At 37.0% G+C, this 24896-nt stretch overlaps 1 protein-coding gene across 3 annotated transcripts; it reads right to left on the reverse strand.

Moving 5' to 3' along the window:
- Positions 1-4805: 4805 nt before the first annotated feature.
- LOC110163783 (GRAM domain-containing protein 4-like) lies at positions 4806-24841 on the reverse strand. Of its 3 annotated transcripts, XM_055155484.1 has the most exons (20): positions 24617-24841; positions 22925-23173; positions 22750-22849; positions 22195-22315; positions 21830-21900; positions 21376-21508; positions 20914-20939; positions 20748-20839; positions 20547-20638; positions 19774-19822; positions 19607-19678; positions 18714-18757; positions 18282-18391; positions 17059-17213; positions 15213-15360; positions 12558-12651; positions 10339-10438; positions 10181-10249; positions 8423-8498; positions 4806-8111 (listed from the first exon to the last, which is right to left on the reverse strand). In XM_055155484.1, the coding sequence occupies exons 2-19, from the start codon at positions 23114-23116 to the stop codon at positions 8433-8435; spliced, it is 1734 nt and encodes a 577-aa protein (XP_055011459.1). In that variant the 5' UTR covers positions 23117-23173; positions 24617-24841; the 3' UTR covers positions 4806-8111; positions 8423-8432. The 3 variants fall into 3 exon arrangements, with proteins under 3 accessions (XP_055011459.1, XP_055011457.1, XP_055011458.1); XM_055155482.1 differs by lacking the exon at positions 8423-8498; XM_055155483.1 differs by lacking the exon at positions 8423-8498 and having other exon boundaries at positions 22925-23176.
- Between the last annotated feature and the right edge of the window lie 55 nt (positions 24842-24896).

A 24896-nucleotide genomic window follows, 5' to 3' on the forward strand; every position in this document is an offset into this window, starting at 1 on the left:
AAGTGGAGACTGAGCAGCTTCCGGTTACGGCTTTTCAAAATAAAACTCAATGACAGCGTAGTATTCTCTAGTATTCAGCTCTGCAAAGGTAAAAGAGCTTAACTCGCCAGTGTGAAACCCAGACAAATGAGTTTAAAATTTCTGTTTTGTCCAGACAAAAGTATAATGGTGAAGAAATATTTGTAGGCGAAAAATATTGAGCTTAAAATTGACCCTTGACCTTTATTTGGCAGTTACTGTACTCTGTAGTGCAAAGGAAAAGGCAGAAATTGACATGATCATTATTTGTTTGATTTTCTCCAGATTTACATCCATTATAAGAACACCTCACCAAGCTCGAGTCATCATGTGTTTGTTTAAAATGATTTAGAAGAACTTTGGATTTCCTGTTTAGTTTTGATCAGGATCTGCAGCGACACTTAAACAGTGAATGAAGAGTGAATAAATACACAAAATACTTTCACATTAAAGATCACTGAAGTATGACTGAATACAAAGTTTTTTTTTACTGAATGTGTTAAGACTCTGTGCCAAGGTCACAACAAAAAGGTAATATATTTATAAAATATAAACTATATTTATGAACTAAATCACAAACACAACATGCACTGTTTCTGCCTTTTGTCTTTGCACAACTCCTTATTTTTGGCTCATCATACCAAAGCAGAGAACAGGAACTGACAAATAAGGGTCAAAGGTCAATTTTGAGCCCAATGTTTAACACGATATTTATTCACATGATAAACAAGGTCTCAAATATCCCCAGAATTACATTAACTCATTTTTGACCAAACATGACATTATGGTGCTCTGTCTTTGTAGGGCAGAATTGTTAAAGAAGGCATAAAAGGGGGTGTAAAATCACGTTTTAAGCTTTTTATTGTGATTTGAATGTGACTTCTACCTGAGGCCAGATCAGTCATTAACATTTGGAAAGGCTCAGCAGACACAACTGTCCCACCCCACAGGAAAATTCAAATATTGATTAGTTTATCTTTTAGAACACATTTGGTCTTGTAACTAAAACTCATACGGTTTGTTAGACCGTGTTAGAAAGACCCTTCAATGTAAACACTTCTGTTCCCTTTTGCTCGCTGATCTGTTCAAGCACATCTGGCCACACCTCAGTAGGAGTAGTCACCTGCTCACTTTGAAATGTTTGTCCTCTGGTGCTTTGTATCATTCGGGGTCTAACATACGGCTGAGGAGGGGAGGCTGTGGGTCTCTGGCCAAGGCACCAGGCCCTGTCCATATCTGCTGTAACAAGAATAACCCTTTGTCTGTATTCCAAAAACTTATCAGGCTTTGCAAATGGATTAATTATTTATCATCAAGATAAATTCATGATTCATGCACGCTTGTTTTGATTTTAATGAGTGTTTTCCTCATTTTCTCAGTACAAAGTGTTGTCAGTTCTTCCTGGTTCAGGGATGGGCATCTCAATAGCTACACCAACCACACAGAAGGTAAGATATTGATTCTATAGAGCACAGGTGTCAAACATAAGGCCCAGGGGCCAGATCCGGCCCTCCAAGACCTTTAATGTGGCCCTTGGGTGATTTTCTACTAAAATATTTAAATTATATTTTCTATTAAAATATTGGTAATTTTCTGTGGTGTTTATCACAGCAGCGTCTCCAGTGTCTCTGTACGTGGCCCCTCCCACCAGGGCAGCACAAATGAAGACTTGTCTCTTTCCAAACGCTCTTAAAGGACGATCGTTTTGACTGTTGACCGTGACACCCTCATCAGAAAAATGTCCAACATGAGAAAAGTGGAGCCAAGTGCAGGATTTTACAAGAAAAAATGTACTTATTCCTATTTGCAAACAAGTTCATGTTAAAACATTGTGTTGAAATTTAATTTCACTTAAAGTTTCAGGTTGTTCATAATATTATAATATTATAATAAGAAAGAGTTCATCAATTAAAAAATATTTCTGTAATAGATTTGTGTTTCTCTGCACAAATATTTGAACTTATTGTTATTTTTGGGGTTTATATGACATGGATTTTCTGATCCGGCCCCTTTGGAATCAAAGTAGGTTGGATACGGCCCCCGGACCAAAATGAATTTGACACCCCTGCTATAGAGATTGATTCATTCATCTCATTCATTCATTATTATAAAAGGCCCATGTTACGCTGTGTTCTGATCTGTTCTAATGGTGGTTCCATCACAATCCATGTATCGTTCATTCATTCGTTTTTCAAAATAAATAAAACCAAAAATAAGAAAACGAAAAAAAAATCTACTGTTTTCTTCATTATTTGTCTTTCAGTTTTCGATTTTGTGTTTAAATGAACAATGGAAAAAATGGATAACAACCGCTTCCTGTTTCCGTGACTGAAACTGTGAAGCCAGACTTTTGCGCCGCATACGGACTGAACCAGGGCTAAACTACACCAGGTCTAACCCAGGATTAAACCAGGACTAAACCAGAACTGAACCAGGAGTGTCGAGACGGGCCCAGAGGTGCCCTCATGTAGACTGCCGGCTGATCAGGACTGAATTGGGACCAGACTAGGACTGAGACTGGTTCAGTCCTGGTTTAGTCCTGGGTTAGTCCTGGTTCAGTCCTGGTTTAGTCCTGGTTTAGTCCTGGTTCAGTCCTGGTTTAAAACCTGGCTTAGTCCTGGTTTAGTCCTGGTTCAGTCCTGGTTTAGTCCTGGTTTAGTCCTGGTTTAGTCCTGGTTCAGTCCTGGTTTAGTCCTGGTTTAGTCCTGGTTCAGTTCGGCATCACAGTTTAAGTCACGGAAACGGAAAACGGTCGTTATCCGTTTTTTCCATTATTCATTTAAACACAAAAATAAAAAATAAAAAAAAGATAAAACATCATTATCCTTTTTTTCATTTTGGTTTTGGAGACAAATTTTTCTTATTTTTGGTTTTATTTTGAAAAACAAATTAATGAATGACACACAGATTCATCACAAACAGACCTGGAGTGTGTTTTGTTTCATTCACACATGATAATGATTTGTTTCTTAGATGGAAAACACTTCCACCTTGTGATGTCATGGTAATACAGGAAGTGCTCCACTATGTTAAGGCTAAAGTAAAAGGAGCTGTTAACTTGAAAAACTACTCTTTCATGACATCACAAGGTGGAACAGAGCATTTTGAGCTTTGCGGATGCAGGCAGCCTAATAATCCAGGATTACTCAAACATATGTGCATGAAACACAACACCAGGTGTGTTTTTGAGGAGGTAATAGCATTATAACATGGCTCAAACCTCACAAGAGTCTATTTGACTTAATATAGGACCTTTTTGGTGTGTAATGGATACACAGTTAAAAAAATCGATACAGCAATTAGAATAAAAGAAACACAAGATGATTAGATAAATAAATGGATGGCCTCATGAGAAAAGCATATTGTTTGAATCAAAAAACAAAACATCACATGCTTCGAGGTCCAACTGTATCCTCATCTCACTGGTGTTGTTAATGCTGACACGCTACCCTGAGTCTCCATGGAGATGGGCAGTATAAAGCCATTCTGTGAAATATTCCAGGCACAACAGTACAATTTCCACAGAGACACACAGCAGAGGCGGGAGACTCTTCACTAGAAAAGCTTCGTATTGTGCCTTTAACTTGAACTAAAATGTATTTTCATGCATGAGAAACCAAATTGGCTGTTGTGTGTAAAATCCGTCAGTCGTCCAGGTAGAATCCAGGGCAAAGGAGAAATTCACTTTGTCATCTGGACAAATGTTTATTTAGGTTGAAAAAGTTTCAGAACTCATCCAAGCTGCTTCTTCAGTTGTGGTCAGACGCTGGTGGACACTTCCTTATAACTGCCTGAAGGGGGAGCTAACTGCACTGAAACCACTCTGAAACTAACACCTACTTGTTTACAGTTTGTTTGTAGCTCGGCCTATTCATCTGTCCTGAGTGAAGGGACATAGCGGAATCATTCAGGCCCATAATGAGTGTTTTCACACCTCTGGCCCTGACCTGGCTGCCCCTGTTGTTCTCTTTTATTTTAGGTTTTAGGATGGAGTTGTAGATGGGAGACAGATGATGTCTGAGGCTTTCATTTCTGTTCAAGGAAGAGTTGTTTTCCTACCAAAAATTGCGTCTTTAACTCCTCTGGCAAACCAGTTCTTTTCTCTGGCTCAGATCTGCCCCCACTTTTCTCGCCACTCGCTATTTCTGAACATTTAAACAGCAAGTTTGTAGGAACTTCGTTCTTTAAAAGGTTCATGTTGTACGGAGAAAAGCATTCATACTTAATCTTGCTTGTTCTGTCTTTTTACTGCTGTTCAATGTTCATTAAAAATCTGTTTTGTTAAAGCTGTTGTAGTTTTTCATAATTCTTTAGAATATTATTACTACACTACAAAGTCAAATAACTTTACTTTTCACATTTGTTTCTCTCGTCAATAACACAGTCATTCAAAGGAACTGTATGTAGACTGCCTGCACTATTAGTTACAAAAATGAAACGCAATCACAAATGAACCTGTGTCTCCAGAGCCTTCAGCTGCAGATATACACATCCAAAGTTTGTCTCATTCTCAGTTTATGGACTCATGTCTCATGTGACGCTCAGAACCTCCAGAATTCCCTCCCTGAGCCGCAGAGGCTGCACTAGCATTGATGCAGATGCTGTGGTTTAGGGAGTGAGTGGCATTTTAGGTTTAAACCAACTGGATTTCAGCTTTGAAACTCAAATGAGAGACTCGTGACGCTTGTCCTACTTTCCATGAATGGATTTCCATTGTTTTGAAAACCAAACTATAACTTCCCAAACTTGGACATTATGTCCAACGTGAATGAAAAATCAACAACCTCTGGTACCAACATATGGTAATTAAAAGGTTTTAATAAAAAAATTCCATCACAACTTTACATTAACATAAATAAATGTAAAAACAGTGCTTCAAACCCATAACATTAAAAATTAAACTATAAAGACAAGACAAAAGAGCAGACAAACAGTCAAATGCAGTTCAAATAACCTTGTAAACTGAGTCCTTTTAAATACAAATACATGAAATAGCAGCAAAACACATTTGCTCTGATCTGAAAGTGTAAACAAATGCTCAGACAAAAGCACAGAGACAATACCCATGTTTACAGTGTAGAAAAGGAACCACTTGGATAGAGCTGCTGGTCTCGAGTAGTCACCATAGTTTACACCAGTCAGTATTATTTATTATTATTATTTATAGCCCTCTGGAGCACAGCAGTGGGCAGGGACCAAATCTCCCATCAACGCTTTTGTCATCCATAAAGTGTAAAGAGTTTGAACACGTGGTAATCTGCTCACAGACAAAACCTATGTCAGTTAAATATACTAAAATATAATATAATAAAAGTCTACATTTTTTGTTGTGTTTTCTTGTTGAATACAGTTGTGGTACACTGGTCATACAATTACTTGGGTGCTAATTGAAATCATGATTTTTTTGAGATGTAGAGAAATGAGAAATGATATTAAAGTTTTGCCCTTTTTGTACTGAAAATCAAATGAACTGTTGTTTCATTGACTAAAAAAATGTGATTCATTACACAGCTCTACTTTGTCTTAATATTTAGGTAACATTTGGCTTTCCGAGTATCACCAGATCTAAACCCGGATTATAACTGGTCTAAACACAGTCTAAAATGGGATCAATCCTTTTAAATACTGACTGGCCCAAAGGAAGACAAAAACACAAACGTATCTGTCTGTACCTCAAATACTCACAATCACCAGAGGTCCACGTACCACAGTTTGGGAAAAATGAAGGAGAATTTTACATCCGAAACATCAGAAAGTCCCTGTCCACTGCTGAGCTCCTTTAGCACGTAGTATTAGCCCGTTAATGAAATTAGCTGCATAATTCTTGTAAATACACAGGCACTACACCTTAATTAACCTTAATAAAGCATGAATAGTAAAGCATAGTTTAGAATAGAATGATTCAGGTTTACTTAATCAAGGTGTTATTAACTACTCGACTCTAGGGTGACCAGATTTCAAAATAAAAAACTAGGACACACTCGGTTGGTATTAATGAAATTGTAAAATGAGTGAGTAATTAATAGGGGTTGTGCCAAAAATACTAAAATATCGATATATATAGTATCGTTTAATGTGATGATACAGTATCGATATCATGGGCTGCTGTATCAAGAGTATTTTTTTGGTATATTTTAGTCAATTATTTTGTTACATCTATAGTTTTGTTGTTTGTTCAGAGGAAGGAAACTCATTTATGCGACACATTTGACATTTTCACTGTTTTGATGATTAAAATTGGTGTTTTTCATATGAACTTTGCACAAGAAGTGGTTTAACAAAGACTTGTAGTATCACAGTCATGATTTAGCCTTCATTTTTATTGAACCGTATCAAATCGATTTGAAATATATGGTATTGAACCGACAGCTCACTGTAATGAGATATGTATCGTATCGTGGTCAGTGTATTGAGGTATAGATCGTATCAACAACTTCTTAATAATACTCAGCCCTATTAATTAAGGAAAACTGTTTTGCACTCGGCACTAATGTGAGTCAGTATAGTCATGTTTTCTTTGTGTTTTGGTCATTTTTAAGCAGCTTTTTTGTATTTTACCTAAACAAATGATGGTTTATGCCTCTGTTTACTGTTGGCAGGGATCGAATTGGTTCAAAATAGGGACACCTGGGACATTTCTTGTATAAAACTGTGTCAAATCACTGGTTTTGGATAAATCTGCTGCCACAGGGGACGCAGGCTCAAAACTGGGACTGTCCCAGGTAAACAGGGACGTCTGGTCACCCTACTCGACCCTAAATTCTAAGCCAGAATGCTTCTTCATAAATCTATGAATACTTTATTCAGGCTAATTAGGTGTAGTATATTAAAATATTTTACTATACAACTGAAGCTAAATAAAGCAGGGACATTTATTATGGTGTGAAATTATAAGAGTGTAAGAAAAGTACTTTTATGAATGATCTGTTACATGTTTTTGGGTATACTCGTAGGCCTGTGTATAAGGCCAACATTATTGAACATTTACTGAATGACACTGAAAAAAGATGATTTGCATGAGTATATGTAATGTAGATGCATGCTTTCTGATGCCACTGCCCTTCTACTATGAAACGTACAGTACTGTGCAAAAGATTGAGTGAGGTTACCTTGCCTCAATGAGTACTTCAAATTAACTTTCTATTTTTCACTCTGACACTAGCAGCTACTGTTTTAAAAAGGTCCAATATTACACAACAGTGACTCTTGTGAGCTTTGATCCATGTTCTGAACGCGGTTACCTCTTCTAAAACAGACCTGGAGTTGTGTTTTGTTTCATTCACACAGGTTTGAGTAACCCTTTATTATTAGTTTGTCTTCATCTCCAAAGCTGAAAAAGCTCTGTTCCACCTTGTGATGTCATGTAGTAGTAGTTTAAGTGAACAGCTCCTTTTTACCTTTTGTTCAGTAGTGTTGAAATGATCAGAATGATTTTAGTGAAGGCATATGGAGTTTAAAAACACAGTGGAGCACTTCCTGTATTACCACAAGGTGGGACAGCGTTTTCTCAGCCTAAATATTGTGTGTTAAAACCTGAAAATGAAACAAAACACAACTCCAGGTCTGTTTGTGATGAGGAAACAACATTAGAACAGAGATCAGAATAGTTTCGTGTGGGCCCTGTAATCTCATTTGAACTGCTTCACACGCCTCAATGTTGCCAGAAGAGGGCGCAACAACTATTTGAACCAATTTCTATGTACTATCATCAGGACTCATTTTCTTCAATTTAACCTTCAATTTCATAAATGAATTTGAACTTCAAAATGTTCTGTACCAATACTGAAGTGTCCAAAAAGAATTAAAAACCATGGTAACTTTTAAAAACAAATACTTTTGCACAGTTTTGTAAATGTTTGCCAACTTCCAGTCACGTTTTAAGGCAGTTGTAGCTGTTTTGGATAATGTCTTCTCATCATGATTGTTCAAAGCTGGACTGTTTGTTCCCTCAACCACTCCATAATACATAAACAAATACTAAAAACTCAATTAGCCTCCTCATCTGGGTCCGTCGTCATGGTAACCTTCGCTCGCTGAAACAAGATGGCGTCGAAGGCCTCATCTCTCTGCATCATTCCTCCGAAAACCAGCGGCTAAACACAAGAAAATAAATCGATACATTTGTTTGATTACATTCATATTTTAATGCTGTGTACAGTTTTATATCATGTTTTTGTATATTTATGGAGAATAATCATGTAGGAGCCTGGCTGATGCAGGTTTGCGGGTGGAGTACAGGACAGAATCGTAGGAGGGTTTGAATAGGGACTGCGGGAGTCGGCTAAAGACTTATTAACATGCAGAAATGACCTCTAAAACATCTAATACCCCCCTTTAACCGTGAAAAAAAATGTTACATTTTCACTGAACTTTCAAAGTTGTAAAATACTTCAAAAATACTTGCAATTATTCTTTTAAAATCCTTGTGTTCTTAAAACAGCCAATTTGGGCCACTCCTTTGAGGACAGTGAGGTACAGATCTGAGCCAGAGAAAAGAACTGGTTTGTGACAGGAGTTAAAGACGCAATTTTTGGTAGGAAAACAACTCTTCCTTGAACAGAAATGAAAGCCTCAGACATCATCTGTCAATAAACATTTGTCCAGATGACAAAGTGAATTTCTCCTTTGCCCTGGATTCTACCTGGACGACTGAGGGATTTTACACACAACAGCCAATTTGGTTTCTCATGCATGAAAATACATTTTAGTTCAAGTTAAAGGCACAATACGAAGCTTTTCTAGTGTAGAGTCTCCCGCCTCTGCTGTGTGTCTCTGTGGAAATTGTACTGTTGTGCCTGGAATATTTCACAGAATGGCTTTATACTGCCCATCTCCATGGAGACTCAGGGTAGCGTGTCAGCATTAACAACACCAGTGAGATGAAGATACAGTTGGACCTCAAAGCATGTGTTTTGTTTTTTGATTCAAACAATATGCTTTTCTCATGTGGCCATCCATTTATTTATCTAATCATCTTGTGTTTCTTTTATTCTAATTGCTGTATCGATTTTTTTAACTGTGTATCCATTACACACCAAAAAGGTCCTATATTAAGTCAAATAGACTCTTGTGAGGTTTGAGCCATGTTATAATGCTATTACCTCCTCAAAAACACACCTGGTGTTGTGTTTCATGCACATATGTTTGAGTAATCCTGGATTATTAGGCTGCCTGCATCCGCAAAGCTCAAAATGCTCTGTTCCACCTTGTGATGTCATGAAAGAGTAGTTTTTCAAGTTAACAGCTCCTTTTACTTTAGCCTTAACATAGTGGAGCACTTCCTGTATTACCATGACATCACAAGGTGGAAGTGTTTTCCATCTAAGAAACAAATCATTATCATGTGTGAATGAAACAAAACACACTCCAGGTCTGTTTGTGATGAATCTGTGTGTCATTCATTAATTCGTTTTTCAAAATAAAACCAAAAATATGAAAAAAAAAAAAAAAAAAAAAAAAATCTTTATTATTTGTCTCCAAAACCAAAATGAAAAAAAGGATAATGATGTTTTTTCAATTTTTTTGTGTGTGTTTAAATGAATAATGGAAACGTTTTCCGTTTCCGTGACAAACTGTGATGCCGAACTGAACCAGGACTAAACCAGGTCTAAACCAGGACTAAACCAGGACTAAACCAGGACTGAACCAGGACTAAACCAGGACTGAACCAGTCTCAGTCCTAGTCTGGTCCCAATCTAAGTCCTGATCACCCGGCAGTCTACATGAGGGCACCTCTGGGCCCGTCTCGACACTCCTGGTTCAGTTCTGGTTTAGTCCGGGTTTAATCCTGGGTGAGACCTGGTGTAGTTTAGCTCTGGTTCAGTCCGTATGCGGCGCAAAAGTCTGGCTTCACAGTTTCAGTCACGGAAACAGGAAATGTTATCCATTTTTTCCATTGTTCATTTAAACACAAAATCGAAAACTGAAAAAACAAATTGTTATCAATTTCTTTCATTTTGGGTTGGGAGACAATGAAGAAAACTGTTGTTTTTTCATTTTCTTATTTTTGGTTTTATTTATTTTGAAAAACGAATGAATGAATGATACATGGATTGTGATGGAACCACCATTAGAACAGATCAGAACACAGCGTAACATGGGCCTTTTATAATAATGAATGAATGAGATGAATGAATCAATCTCTATAGAATCAATATCTTACCTTCTGTGTGGTTGGTGTAGCTATTGAGATGCCCATCCCTGAACCAGGAAGAACTGACAACACTTTGTACTGAGAAAATGAGGAAAACACTCATTAAAATCAAAACAACAAATTAACAAACAGAAATATCAAAATATAGAACTAAAAATAGAACTTACTCCATCTACCTTCAGGACCTCTGTGATGTCATTCAACCTGATCACTTTGTTCCGTTTGGAGGGTCCCGATCGAGAAGTGGAGACCTCAAAACACAGGTAACTACAGCACAGAGGAAGCATGTTATGTACTGACAATGATAAGGGAAATGTATGTAGTGTATGTCAATAAGATCAAAATTAATGCTCTGAAGATATGAAAAACAAATAAATAAGAAAACAACCGCTCCATGAAAATTCAAACAAATCTGTAGTGAAATCTTCCATGATATTTCTGCATTTTACACTTTAATTTTATTTTACAGGTACAAATTATGGACTACAAAAATGTTTCGATTAATTATGGTTATTGCAGGAAAAATAAACATTAACAAATTAAACAAGTTAAAGGTTCTATATCACGCAAAACTGACTCGTATGACCTTTAAGCCATGTCCTAATGCTGTCACCTCCTTAAAAACAGACCTGGAGCTATGTTTTGTTTCATTCACACATGTTTACGTTCTTTATTATGTCTTTCTACATGTCCAAGGCTCAAAATGCCCTGTTCCACCTTGTGATGTCATGAAGCAGTAGTTTCCAAGTGAATAGATACAGTATATTTTTATCTTAAAGACCTGTTTACATAAGAACGCTTGCTGGTAAAAATGACTAAATATTTTATCAGAAGTGCCTTTCGTTTAGACAGTGACGGCCTTTTTAGGGCTTAAAAACGCAAAAATCTCAAACCACCCTTCAGAGTTTTCCAGTTGAATACGCTCAGCCGTAACGTTTCCATCTACACTGCCCAAGACGCAAAACTCTGGTCAGATCTGCTCATGTCGCGTTCGCGTTTACATCACATACATCATTACATGTGTCACCCCCGGCATGTATACGCAATCGAATTCCACACACTTTTGTGTCACCGTATGCACGCAGATTTCCTCCCAAAAACGCTCACTTGTGTGTCTTCTGTTCAGACCATTATCGTATAAACGTAGCCTCAGTTCAGCAGAGGTTAATTCCAGGTCTGAAAATTATCCAAATGATTTTGTTGAAGGTGAATGGAGTTTAAAAACACAGTGGAGCACTTCCTGTATCACCACATGACATCACAAGGTGGAACTATGTTTTCTGTCAGAGAGAAATAGTGCTAAAGCCTAAGAATGCAGGATTTGTGTGTTTAACATGTGAACGAAATAGAACAACTCCAGGTCTGTTTGTGATGAGGAAACATGATATAGATCAGAAAACAGCATCATATGGGCCCCAAGAAAAGACTAAACTAAGAATATTACTTTTGTACACTACTGGTCAGAAGTTTTAGAACACACTTTTTCCAGTTTTTGACTGAAAATGTATCAGTTTATTGTGTCATTGCACTCTGAAATTAAAGTATAGAACAAATAAGCAGTTTGAGTTGAAAAAGAAAACATGGAATCAGTTTATAAACCAAAACGTATTCTAAACATATTCCTAGGAGTTAGTTAGTTCACTGATCTGAAGGTTGGCAGTTCGAATCCTGCTCTCAACATAAATGACATATGCTCTCGTTGTGTCCTTGGGCAAGACACTTAACCCAACTTGCCCCCAGTGTCTGTGTACACTGGTGTGTGAATGTGTGTGTGAATGGGTGAGATGTTCTTTGTTGTAAAGCACTTTGAGTGCCTTGAAGGTGGAAAAGTGCTATAGAAAAATGTGACCATTTACCACCATTTAAACTTTTGATTGATGTGTGTGTCCACCTTTGGCAGATATAACAGCTGAACACACTCGTGGCTCGTTCTTTTTACAATAGAAATAAAATATTTCTTCAAAAAGTTCTTCCCAAGTCTGTTGCAGAAGTTTCCATAAATGTGTGGCACTTGTAGGTCGCTTCACTCTTCTGTCCAGTTCATCCCAAACCAGCTCCATGGGGTTTAAGTCTGGACACTGTGCTGCTGCACACTGAATGTTTTCAAGTTTACTATCTTGTTCTTTTTTCCTGATGTCGTTTTGGCAGAGCTTGGACTTGTTTCTTTTATCTTTTTTTTTTTTTACCTCTGTCTGTTCAGTTCTTTCCTTTGTATAATTTCAAGCTCTTCACTGGACTTGCACGACTTGAATTGCAATAACTAACTGAAAAAATTAGGGTGTTCAAAAACTTTTGAAGGGTAGTGTATATTTGAATAGTTAGAGTGATAAAAACAAAAGCTGACTATAGGACATTATATCATTAATGACTGTGTAAAGTGACTCACTTCTCTGTGATGAAGAGGACTCCATTGCGGATGTAGTCTGTGGGCGTTTTCTTGTCTCTGTTGATGAGGCAGCAGCGCCAGCCAGTCTCACACACTGCACAAGAAATGAAAATGAGAAAGAAATGAACAATTAAAGGTCTGGGGACAATCCATCAGAGTGGGTGATTTCCAAACCACAGATTAGATTACCATTTCATTAGATTACTAGATTCAATTTTCATGTTTTTTAATTATTATATGATTTTGGGATAGTGCCTGTGGTAAATCTTAAGCACAGTTTTCCTTCAGTCAAGTTTGAAGAAAAATGGAAAAATAAAACTTGAAAAACACAAGAAGTAGCACTTTTAAAATGGAATAACTCATTTGGAAACATGTGATGACAACTTCCGGCGGGCTCTGTTCACGGTAGTAAATCTGACAAAATCTAGGAAAAATGAGAAAATATCCCAGTTTTTTGCATCTTCGTGTCATTGTAGCGTTCCGTTATGTTTGACTAATCAACAATTCCAACCATACCTCAGTTTTCATCATTTCCACACTGACAGACAACTCCGAGCACAGTGTACATGCGATTAGAAAAGATGAGGCACCAAATTCCAGATGATTTTAAACAGCACGTACATATGCAGTCTTCATTTTACTGCTCATCACATTTACTTCAATGGGTTTTATCACAGTCCATTGGTACACCGGAAGTTGTAATCGCATTTTTCCAAACATCTTCCTGATTTGTAACATAAACGTGAACAGAGCCTATACCCAGGTCACCAATACTGAAAATTTCTCACAAAATTCAGGACCAATTAACGCACAAGGAACATTTTCTGGCATTTACATTTGTCCAAATTAAGGTGTAGTCACATGTTTTATTAATAAACTCTTGTGTAAATTAGATGAGCTTTGGCCCTAGTTTACAGTATGGTTGCTAGGTAAGAGTTATGGAATTACCTACATGTCATTGTATTTATTTATTTATTAATTTTGGTCATAGGTATATTTTGACATTAATTCACAGACAGTCATATTTAACACACACAGACCGAAAAGGTGCAGGCTGAAGCTTAAGTTTATTATGCCGACCCTTTATTCCTTTATCAGAGCGTCATCTTAACACCAGTTCATCTTCAAAAATACAGCAGGAGGAAACAAACAAATCAGAAACAGTACAACAAAGTACTACAGCACAAACTAAGTACCATAATTCATGTATCTGTCCAGAGTTAAACATTTAAACTTCTTTATAAAGTGACTGGTGCACAATTTTAGGTTTTCTGTCCAGTTGTTCCAGAGCTCCACCCCTTTTAACAGATTTACAAAATTTCATAATGTTTGTTCTGATTTTCTTTTTAATAAACATGGTCGAGCCTCTGAGCTCATATTGGCTCTTTCGGAACATGTTCTGTAAAGATTTTGACAGGAGATTATTGTTTACTTTGAACATGATTTTCAGAGTATAAAGGTCGACTAAATCATAAAATTTCAGAGTTGAAGGTTTACAAATAAGGCATTGATTGATTCGTTATATAACTGATAATGTGATTGCTCTTATTGCCTTTTTTTTTTGCCTTGTTCTATGTTGGTCATATCTGCTGACCATGTCCAGCCAGGAAATAGTAGGGAAGTAGGGAAAACTAGGCAAGGTTACTAATCAAATGTTTATTATTTTATTGTCTTTCTGTTACATTAAATGGCTGTACTTGAAATTTGATTTTGATCTACAAGATGAATATTAAAAAAGAAATTCAATAAAAAAACAGACAGTCTGGAATTTTGGACATAGGGCCTCATTTCCTATTGTGTGTTAGAGATGTGTGGAGACACTTTCTAAAATATTCCATCCAGTCCTTGTATTAACAGAGGTCGCTGGTGCATGTCAATGGTCATAGTTATCCTGCCACTAAAAACACACAATTCACATGGATAATCTGGTGTAATAATAGATTTTCTTCAGGTGTTTTGTGGAGTGGGTAAGACTGTTTTTAGTGGCAGGAGAACTATGACCATTGACATGCACTAGTCTAACCCCAGTGACCTCTGCAAATACAAGGACTAGATGGAATATTTCAAAAAGTGTCTCCACACGTCTCCAACACTCTGACTCACTAGGAAATGAGACCCTATGTCCAATTCCCCCTTTAACGTTTTAGAGAAGATTAAAAAACTCAGCTCAGTAGGCTCTATTCACACTTACGTCACAAACCAGGAAGACGTTTGGAAACATGTGATGACAACTTCTGGTGTAGTTCCCGACACTGGTCTCGCTGACCAACTGCGATCAAACCCACTGAAGTAAATGTAATCAGCAGTAAAATGAAGACTGCATACGTATGTGCTGTTTGGAATCATCTGGAATCTTCTAATCGCATGTACGCAGTGCGCTCTGAGTACTGCGTCAGGTATGGTTGGAATTAGGGCTGTCGTGATAACTGCAAAAATGAATCACAGCGGTAATAAGAGGTCCACCGCGGTAGATGTTGGACCACCGAGATCACCGCGTGTGACCAATGTGACCCAACCCAGAGTTCTGCACGGGTCCTTTTTGAGAGACCCCCAGAACCTTTAACATTCCACCTGTTACTGCCCGTGCCCGCGATAACCTAGGACTAACCCAGGACTCTTGGCACAGTCTCACTGGAGTGCAGTTCCTCTCCTCACCTGCCAGGGGGCGCTCTGACTCAGGCAGGTGGAATACTTCGTGGAAAGGGCCTCTCTTGGTGCTGTAGGTTCTTCCGGTCTCCTCGTCTCTGTTCAGACCCACAGGGGCAGCTGCGCCGTTATTGCCCCGACCAGAGGTGTGTGCGACCTGGGCAAAAACAAGACCTACATCAGCCACAGCAGCTCAGTCTGTCTGCCCACCGACCGAAGGGTTGTCGGTGTGATTCCTGCTACTGCACTGTAAAAAATATCTAAGAACTCAAAATAACCTACACTGAGAATTTTAATGTCTGTAATTTTGACTAGTTTGGTTTATTTCTTTGAAAAAATATTAAATTATTCAACTTGTTTCCTGATGTTACTCATGATGTACTCATTATTTCAGGATAAATTAATCATGTTTTTCAGGACTTGAGTTGCTGTACAGTTTTAGCCTAGTTTCATTGTTTTTATATATGGATTATATATTATACAAAAATGTAACTACATAAACTATAACAACGTAAAAATGCAATGTATCCTATTTTTAAAATTCAGTTTAGAGAACACAATATCTGTTAATTAAAAAAGTAAAAGCTTACAGATTGGCTTAAAACTGAAATAAAACATTGAAGCAGGATCAGTTACAAATACATAGAAACAAATCAAAGAAAATTACCCAAGAAATTAAATTTTGATTCAAACTAAACTATCAAACCAGTTAGATTTTTTTCATTTAAACAAGACATATTGTACTTGTGTCTGCTCTATAGTTATAATCTACACATGCGTGGATCTTGCTGTTATAATTTGCACATTGTCAATATCTAAAAAAAAAAAAAACTACGGTGCCCAATGGGACCCGACATCGCTGTAAACGTCATATCAACAAAGAGCTGCAGAGCTGTTGGCACCGGAGACCTGCACATCACATTAGCGAGCATTAATTTGAACCAGGCCTCACGCCTCTGCCAAATCCTACGCATATAACAGATTAAGAATATTTTAAGGTAGAATGTAAGTACACAACAGGGGGAGTTTACCGGAGGCATTTAAAAACAGGAGTTGATCGGCAATATGGCATCTTGAAAATAAGCGTTTAAAGATTACTCCAACATTCACAAATCACTCCAAATACAACAGGTGAGTAAATGCTGAGGGGAAACTACTACAACATGGTTAAAAGCTTTCAAAAGTCTCTGCTTTAATTGGTCCTGTTGGCAAATAGATTTAACCCAGTCTATTTTTATATTATTTTTACCTATGGTAGATACTGTGTAACTCTTTTCTGGATGGGGGATGGGATTACAGAATATCCTTGATTAAAAAATCTATAACTATCTATAATGCTAGAAGGCCAGGATATTTGTCTAAGGGGTAGAACTGTCTGAATGGAGGAGGTGGAACACAAACATCTCTACAGTTTGGGACACTGAAGATAGAGTCGTACCTGTTCACACTCAGAGAGCTGAGAAAGAGAGACAGCAGCATTCAAGAAAAACGTGGTTAAAATAAGAAAATGTATCAGTAATGAATGAAGAAAGAACTGAATAAACAACAAAGTAAATGAACAAATAAACAATCTACATTTTAAAACATTTTCAAAAAACAAAGCTTTCTGGAGGTGGCACGTCGCCTGCATGGCTCCATGGAAACAGAAATGTAAAGCCACACTTTGGAACACTCTCTTTGGAGAGAGATAAGTTTAATGCCATACTGTGGAATATTATAACAAAAAGAACAGAGTTTCCATGGAAACAGGCAGGAGGAGGTCCTCCTCCAGGCCAAATAAGAGTCAGGTATGTAGTGTAGATGATATTTCAGAATAAGGCAGTCTATAGGACAGGACTGAGTGTAGAGGACTGACCCGCCTGCTGATGGTGCTGCTGCTCCGCTCTTTCAGCTGCAGGTCTGTGGGCAGGTTGGTCCAGATCATGTATGGAGTGTCAAACCTGAGTCTGAGTTTGAGGCTGCGCTTCAAGAAGAAGTCAATCACAAAGAACTTTATCCCCGCGTACATACCTAAGGATGAGGGGAGGAGGACAGGAGGAGAGGAAGAGGAGGACAGGAGAGGAAGAGGAGGAGAGGGAAGAAGAGAGGCGGGCTTTAAAATGATAACTGTGAACTTTGAACAAACATGTTGAACATGTAAATAGCAAATCAAATGGCTTGTCAGAAAAATGGCTCGGCCCTACACTACAAACGTATCTGAGAAATGCATACACACAATGTAATACAATACACCAGTGATGATCCTTAAACATCCCAGATTATGTAAAATTGACTCTCGGGAGCTTTAAGATTTAGAGTTATAATGTTGTTACCTCAACAAAAATATACATGGAGTTGTGTTTGGTTTCAGTCACACATGAGTTGGAGTAATCCTTTATTATAAGTCTTTGTGAGGTCATGTAGTTTTTGTTTGAAGGTAAAAAGCTACCTGTTACCTTTAGTTAAGAAGAGATAAACAATTCCAAGGCTGAATTATCCAAATGATTCTAGTGAACATGTAAGAAGTTTAAAAACACAGTGGAGCACTTCCTCTATTACCACATGACATCACAAGGTGAGTGTTTTCTGTTCCCAGCCTATATATGCAAGGTTTGTATGAAACAAAACAACTCCAGGTTAGGGCTGGAAAATTACTCTGATTCAATCAGTTGTTGTTTTTAATCATTGAGATTTAAAAAAAAAACAGCAAAATGGTGAAATTGAGAATTATTATGGCACAAGTTTACTCCTGACTTTCTTACTTGCAAAGCCATTATTGGTGCAATTATATAATTGTTACTGTACAAAATCTCATTTTAATTTAAAGTATTGATATTAGATGACATATTTATACAAATGTACCTGAAGAAAGCTTACATTTTCTTAAATAACAGGATAAGATAAAAATGAAAATGTCAAGAGCTTCCCCTGAAAGAATTTGATTCAAATCTATTAAATCATCCAGTTGTATTTGCTGCCTTATTGCCCAGGCTCACTCCATGTATGTTTGAAAAGAGGAAACAACATTAGAATATAGATCATAAAATAATGTATTATAGGTCCTTTAAGTGTATATTTGTAGAATGTTAAAAGACCGACCAATGATGAAGCCCAGGAGCTGGAATGGGAGGAAACAGGTGGCGAGGAAGGCCACCCACAGACCCACATACAACTTCTGCGTTAGCTCAGGTCTGACCCACATGAACAGACTAAACACAAGGAAAGTGATCATGTTAAAAAGCATCTTTTGTAGTTTGTAATATAGAACACACAATACTTCAATAAGTGGACTTCAGTAAATGAAAGGTGAGTTATGTATTTTGTTGTAGTACACTAAAGGTGCACTATTCAAGTTTTCTTGTGCAGAATACAACACCAGCCTGTCTCTATGGAGATGTTTCTGCTTTGTCTGGAATGCTACACAGTATGGCGTTAAACTATTTTAATCTCAAATTCATTTCATTCAAACACAGGCGTTTTACCTCATGGAGACAGAGAACTTTATATGATATATACAGAAATGGAACTCACTTCTTAATTTTCTCCAGGATGTTAGCCATTTTCCCAAATATATTCTGTAAAAAGACAAATTGTTAAATTACTATATTTTTAGCTATGACACCCATTGATCATTATCTCATTTTAAATTTGCACATTTTAAATCTCAATATGGATATGAATATAAAATCACTTAATAAAAGAAACAAGTCTGCTGACTTCTGCTTCAGAAAACTGTGGTGCTCAGTGGGATCTGGCTTCACCATAAACATCATCATAAAATGCGCCGTGTAGCTGAAGAGCTGCACATCACACTAATCAAGAGATTTTTTTTTTCATTTGTGCCAAAATTACTATGAGACGCTGCCAAATCCTACATGTATCACCAATTAAGAAAATTAAATTGGAGACCAAAGTAAGCACAGAGCAGGTATCAGTGGCAGTGAAAATGGGGGTAGATGGGAGCTATGATTTATTTAATACAGGAAGATAAAGAAGACTCAAACATGCACGAATCACTCCAAATACAACTTTGAGAGGGTCAATGAGAAGGAGAAATACAACTATAACATGGTTATGGCCAGGTATAAGACACTACTTTTTGACCCTGTAAAATACCTGTAAAATGTTAGTTCAATGTTTCAAACTGACAAAAAAAACAAATGGCTTCTTCAAAAACACAAACAATAAAAATATAATTAGGTCAACTAATTTTGAAAGGCAGCTGATGTAATGTAATGTTTCTAGAGTCAAAAACAAGGCCTGTTAATATGATGTTTTGGGTGATTATAGCATTTTCAAAACAATAAAAGGTAAGCAGTTAATACCCCATAGAAGTAAAATACTCCCTCTTTAATTTATGGTTGTTAAACATTGCAATTAACAAAAGCAAACTTGTAAAACTGGAATAATTATTTAAATCAAACCTGAGCCCTCTGAGCAACATCCAGGACCAACTGGAACTTCTCCGAAACAGTAAGATCCTCTTTAGGCGGCTCCTGACAAAAAGAAAATTTAAGAAAAAAATTAAACAATATGAATTATTTTAATTTGAAATTTAGATGATAAACTGTAACTGGAGTTTAATTCTCACCACTGGTTCAGAGATTTCAGGAACAATTGTCCACTGGATCCTCCAACCTCTGGAACAAAAATACAAACATAAGAATAAGTATAATATTTACAATGGAAAAATACTGTGACATAACCAAATGAATGAAGTGAACCTGAAACAAGCTCATTATTAATTATAAAAATCAAGACCCCATTTTCTTCTAAAGGTCCTTTTTGTACTTAAAGGTCCTATATTATCCTAAATTTTGTGAGTTTTAAGACATATTAGAATGTTGTGACCTCATTTTTTTTTTTTCTTGAGCAATCCTTTATTACTAGTTCTTCTACATCTCCAAAGCTCAAATAGTCTGTTCTACCTTGTGATGTCATGAAGTAGTAGTTTTCAACACAGCTTCTTTTACCTTTAGTTCAGTAGAGTGTTTCAGGAATTGTTTTACAGACAAAATAGCTAAATAAAACCCCAGCATCATGAAGAGTGGGTTAATACGAACATTTTAAATTTCAAAATGAGGAGCCTGACAGCAGCAGTTACAGAGAGAGAGGCAACATTTTTTTCAATACAAAGTGAATTGGAGCCAGATTAACAGAGCTCAAAGCATGCCCACGCTCACTTCCCATTTGGAATGTGGCGGCTAGTGGGTTGTCCATTTATGTATACAGTCTATGGTATGCAGAATAAGAGAAGTTTGTTGTTTGTGGTTGAAAGTATGGTACTTCAAATATTTTAGCCTAGTCCATTCAAGCAGGTGAAAAGTGTGACTGACAGAGAGGGGGGGCGGGGCTTGGACTCACCTGGCAATGAGGTAATTTAAAGAGAGGCGTACTATTGCCAGGAACAGGAACATGGGTATGGTCCAGCCATACCACGCTGCGTACATGTAAATCTGAACGAGACAAGCAGATAAGATCAGACTATGAACGATCGTATTGATCACAGTCTTCTGAAAATGTGCTTAAATGCATTTTATATTCATATATTAATTGTTTATTTACCAGAAAAGCTATTGCTGAAGTATAGACAGAGTACCAGCTGGAGAGAGCTGTGACATTTCTCTTGAAGTTGGACACAGGCCTGAATCCTCGCTCTGAAAAAGAAATTGCAATATTACATACGCTACATCCTAATAACAGTGAATGAAATGATAAACTGTGTACTTACTGAGTCGTCTCATATTTTCTGTGAGCCTGTTTGAAGAAAAACTAAGATTATTATACAATATATTTGGGAAATAAAAATGGTATATATATATTTTTTTAATATGCACACTTTTTCTTTACTGAAGAAAAATTTTAACGTGATCGTTCCATGTCCTCAGATGCAAGGCAGTTCAAATATACAGCAATATACAGCTTTTACTGATAAGAATAAATCAACATTAGAATTGTTCATTATAAAAGCACTGGACATGATATTCCATATAGCCTCTGAGTGAATTCTGGAGATTTTGAGCGTTCACAGGAGGCATGGCCTGTCCATACTGAGAATGAAATAAACTTTGATGTGCCCTCTATATACAGGTTAAGGCTCTGGCAGCTCAGAGTCAGCTATGATTATAGTTCCATTTTTAAAACGACAAGAGCACAGGCTTCATACAATTCCTTTAAACGCAAAATTGTATACCTCTTGGCGCTGAGTGGCTCCTCTGGCTCCACTGTCTCCTCTTCAGGCTGAAACCTGAAGTCCTCAATATAAACTCCAAATCGGTCGTAAACCCATTTCATGAAACGGTCATAGAGTGACTCTCTGTGTTTTTCTGAAAGGACAAAACATTTTAAAAGGGTTCTGTTTTTTTCTCAGAAAGGTTGGGTTCATGTCATATCACAGCATTGAAGAATCCCTTTAGTTTACATGGAGCTGGAGACAGGTCAGAATTCTCAGGTGGAATTTGCTCTGTAACTGTCAGATTGCAGACTTGTTGACTTGTTTTATGGTTATGAGATTGATATGACAAGTTTATGGAGCAAATTCCTAACAAATGATGATAACAATATGCGTTTACGTTATGAATAAAATAATTCAATACTTGTGGATCAAAAGTTTAGATAGAGAGAGACCTTAATTTTAAGTTTTTTACCTGGGACCTCAGGCACAGGTGTGATAGGAGGAGGAACTCTCTGAGAATGAGATGGAGAGTCCTCTGGCCCTCTGAAAACAGACAAAATATAATTAGCTATCTGCAAAAGAAGAATTATGAGGAAAAAAAAATAGACTGTTTATTCATATTACACATTAAGATTTCTGACCAGATTAGAAAGATTTTTTTTTATCCAAACATAATGACAATGTTGCCAGCAGAGGCAACTGGAGTGAAAAACACTTCAGTTCCTCCAAATTGAGGCAAAAAACATTGCAATCCAACAAAAGGCAAATCCAATATGCCCCAACTAAACCATATCACTAAACATAAAAATGATTAATCTGGTTCAGTTTTAACCGTACTTGTTCTTGAGTGCCTCATTGACTTTTTGTTCCATTTCGATGCGTTTGAGTCGTTCTCGCTCCAAATCCTGTTTCAAAACGTCAATGTTCGTCTCCTCTTTGAGTTTCCTCAGCTCCTCCTCTGAAAATGACACAACCAGAGATAATGTTAGATAAGATTAAAATAATATCTTTGTTAGAATTAATATTATCTATCCTAAAGTTGTTCAAATTGAAAACTGGAGCAGTAACATAGACAACATTCAGTGGTGAAGTGTGAGAATGCAACAGGGCCGGGTCTGAAAGTCAAATTATAGATGGTAGTTTCTAAAGTATAAATCTTTTATTCTGCAACACCATTTAATCACTATAGGAATCTTGGCTCCTGCAATTATTTTGAAAGAAGGGAAGCAAATCATGAACATTACCAATTCAAATATAAAATGTTTTTCTTGCTTTAGAACCTTTTTTTCACCACTATCTAGACCTTATGTACAATCATGCATCAATAAAATGGACAGGTGTAAAAATGTCTGAAACCTTAAAAGTTTATGTTTTTTTTTTTGTTTCACTCACGGAGGAAGTGCTTTTCTAATAGAGCGATCTCCAGAAGCCCTTTCACCTCTGTCAGGTCTGTTCTGTCATCATGAAGAGCTGCGGCGAACCCAGGACCAGCCTAAAAATATAGAGGAGGGACAGTGAATATTTAGTACAGAGGAGGGACAGTTAATATGTGGTACAGTCTATATACCTGAGCTTCAGTGAGCAGGTCCACCTCTGCGTCTCCATCCCGTACCTCCTCTGTCTCTCTGGTGGCGCATTGTGCTTTTATGGGGACATCCTCTGTACCCTCATTGTCAGAAGTGTTCGGAGAATCAGTCAAATCCACAAACTCCTCTCTCCTCGTCCCCCGGAATCGAATCCTGTCCAGACGCCTCAACATTCTGTAGCTGTTACCACGGCGACTCTACCTCAACAACGAAGGCCACATGGTGCACTGCTGCTAAGAAGAAAAATAAAACAAGATGCAAGTATGTAAAATAGTCTTTTTACAGTTTAGATTCTAACCCACCACCTCCTTACTGAGAGGCAGGAGATAAGATGACCACTTTTTCTTATTTTATCAGTAAGAATATTCAGACAAAATTTTTAAATTTTATCAGGAAAGTGTCAAGTTTGTATATCTTGTTTGGGAGATAACACCAGATATTTCTGTCTCTTTGTGATGTAATTTTTAATAGTTTAATTTAGGGGTGGGACAAGATACTACTTTCACAAGTCGAGACAAGAAACAAGATTGGATCTATGAGACGTTATTTATAGTAAATAAGCTGTGCAATTAATTCCCAATTTTAGTCTCACCATTTTTTGCTTTTTAAAACAACAGATTGTCAAAATATGTAACTTGCCAGTGGTTAAAGCCATTTTTATCCAATCCAAATGTAAAAACATGAGGAAAAAAAATAAATCACAAGATAATTTCTCTGTGCATAATCTTGTGCCAATTTTGTCTCATGAGGTCTTGTGGCACGAGATCTTGTCCCATTGTTAGTTTTATTTGTAGACAACTTACTCAGTATTTATCATTTCATAACTCCAAAACAACAATTGCACAATCATACATTTTACATATGTTTGTCCCACCTTTAGCCTATAACCTCCAAACTGAGAGGCTAAGTCTAAGTGTATCAAATAGATAGTAGACAGTGTATCAAATAGACAGTAAAACAACACTACAGTGTATGCCTGTTAAAGTTCCACCTGGATTCCACCCTTTAAACAAACAAATCCATTCTCCAGTGCATTCTTAACACATCTGTTGTTGTTTTTTTGCCGACTGACATGTTTTGAGATCTAGATCTTTTGTCACAGATAGGTGTGTTTTGTCTGAACAGTCACTGAACTAACTGGTTTTAATCTTAGTGCAACTTAAATAATTAAAAGGGACAATAGTAAGTTTTGTTAGTAAGTTTTCACTATGACTACTACTACGACTACTACCAATACCATTACTAGAAGTTACTTGTTCACCACCATTATGAAATATACTTTTGTTTGCTTAAACTCGTTGCAATGGATTATTTTAAGTTACACAGTTCATCGTGTACTACTTCACAATCGTCTACCATTTTCATTTTAAATTAGGGTAACCAAGTCTTCGGATAGCCTATTTGTGCCATGAAAATTTTTATATAAAAAATAATAAGTTATAAATTGACACTATAAAGTCCAAAAGAAAAAAGTCACAGTAGTCTATTTTCCCCAGTGTTACAAAATAAGTTCAGTGTTTAACAGCTTAATAATTGCTTAAAACTAGGTCACTGCTGAAAAATATTTGACACGAATACACCATAATCCGAAAACGTTTCAATGTCTATTATTAACTATTTATATTTAGCTGAATACAAAAATAAATCTACAAGTGAAGGACAAAGCTGAACACCTGAAGGAGCTCGTTCAACGTGATCCGAAGGCACAAGATCCAACTTTTCCTCCACGTTTTAGGGCAAAATCATCACCAAAACGGGTCAAACTGCACCGACGTCTTGCTAAAACTTCACCAGACTAACTTGTGCCTCCTGTCGCTTTATTTGAGGGTTTAATTCCAGTATTTTAAGCTTAAACAGAGCGAATTAGTTGCTCGTATCGTGAAAAAGGTTTAGCCGTGGGCGTGGTAAACAAGGAAGTGACGCCAGCACGCTCTTGACGTTCTTAAGGGAAGC

The sequence above is a fragment of the Boleophthalmus pectinirostris genome, unplaced genomic scaffold, assembly GCF_026225935.1.
Source record: "Boleophthalmus pectinirostris isolate CB_2022bp ecotype Guang Dong unplaced genomic scaffold, ASM2622593v1 HiC_scaffold_2, whole genome shotgun sequence".
Lineage (NCBI taxonomy): Eukaryota > Metazoa > Chordata > Actinopteri > Gobiiformes > Gobiidae > Boleophthalmus > Boleophthalmus pectinirostris.

Coding starts and splice junctions, on each gene's coding strand:
- LOC110163783 (XM_055155482.1), bottom strand. CDS start 23,116: ATGTTGAGGCGTCTGGACAGGATTCGATTCCGGGGGACGAGGAGAGAG. Junction 21,509..21,829: donor ACCTGTGCCTGAGGTCCCAG/GTAAAAAACTTA, acceptor TTGTCCTTTCAG/AAAAACACAGAGAGTCACTC. Junction 18,758..19,606: donor ATGTTGCTCAGAGGGCTCAG/GTTTGATTTAAA, acceptor GTCTTTTTACAG/AATATATTTGGGAAAATGGC.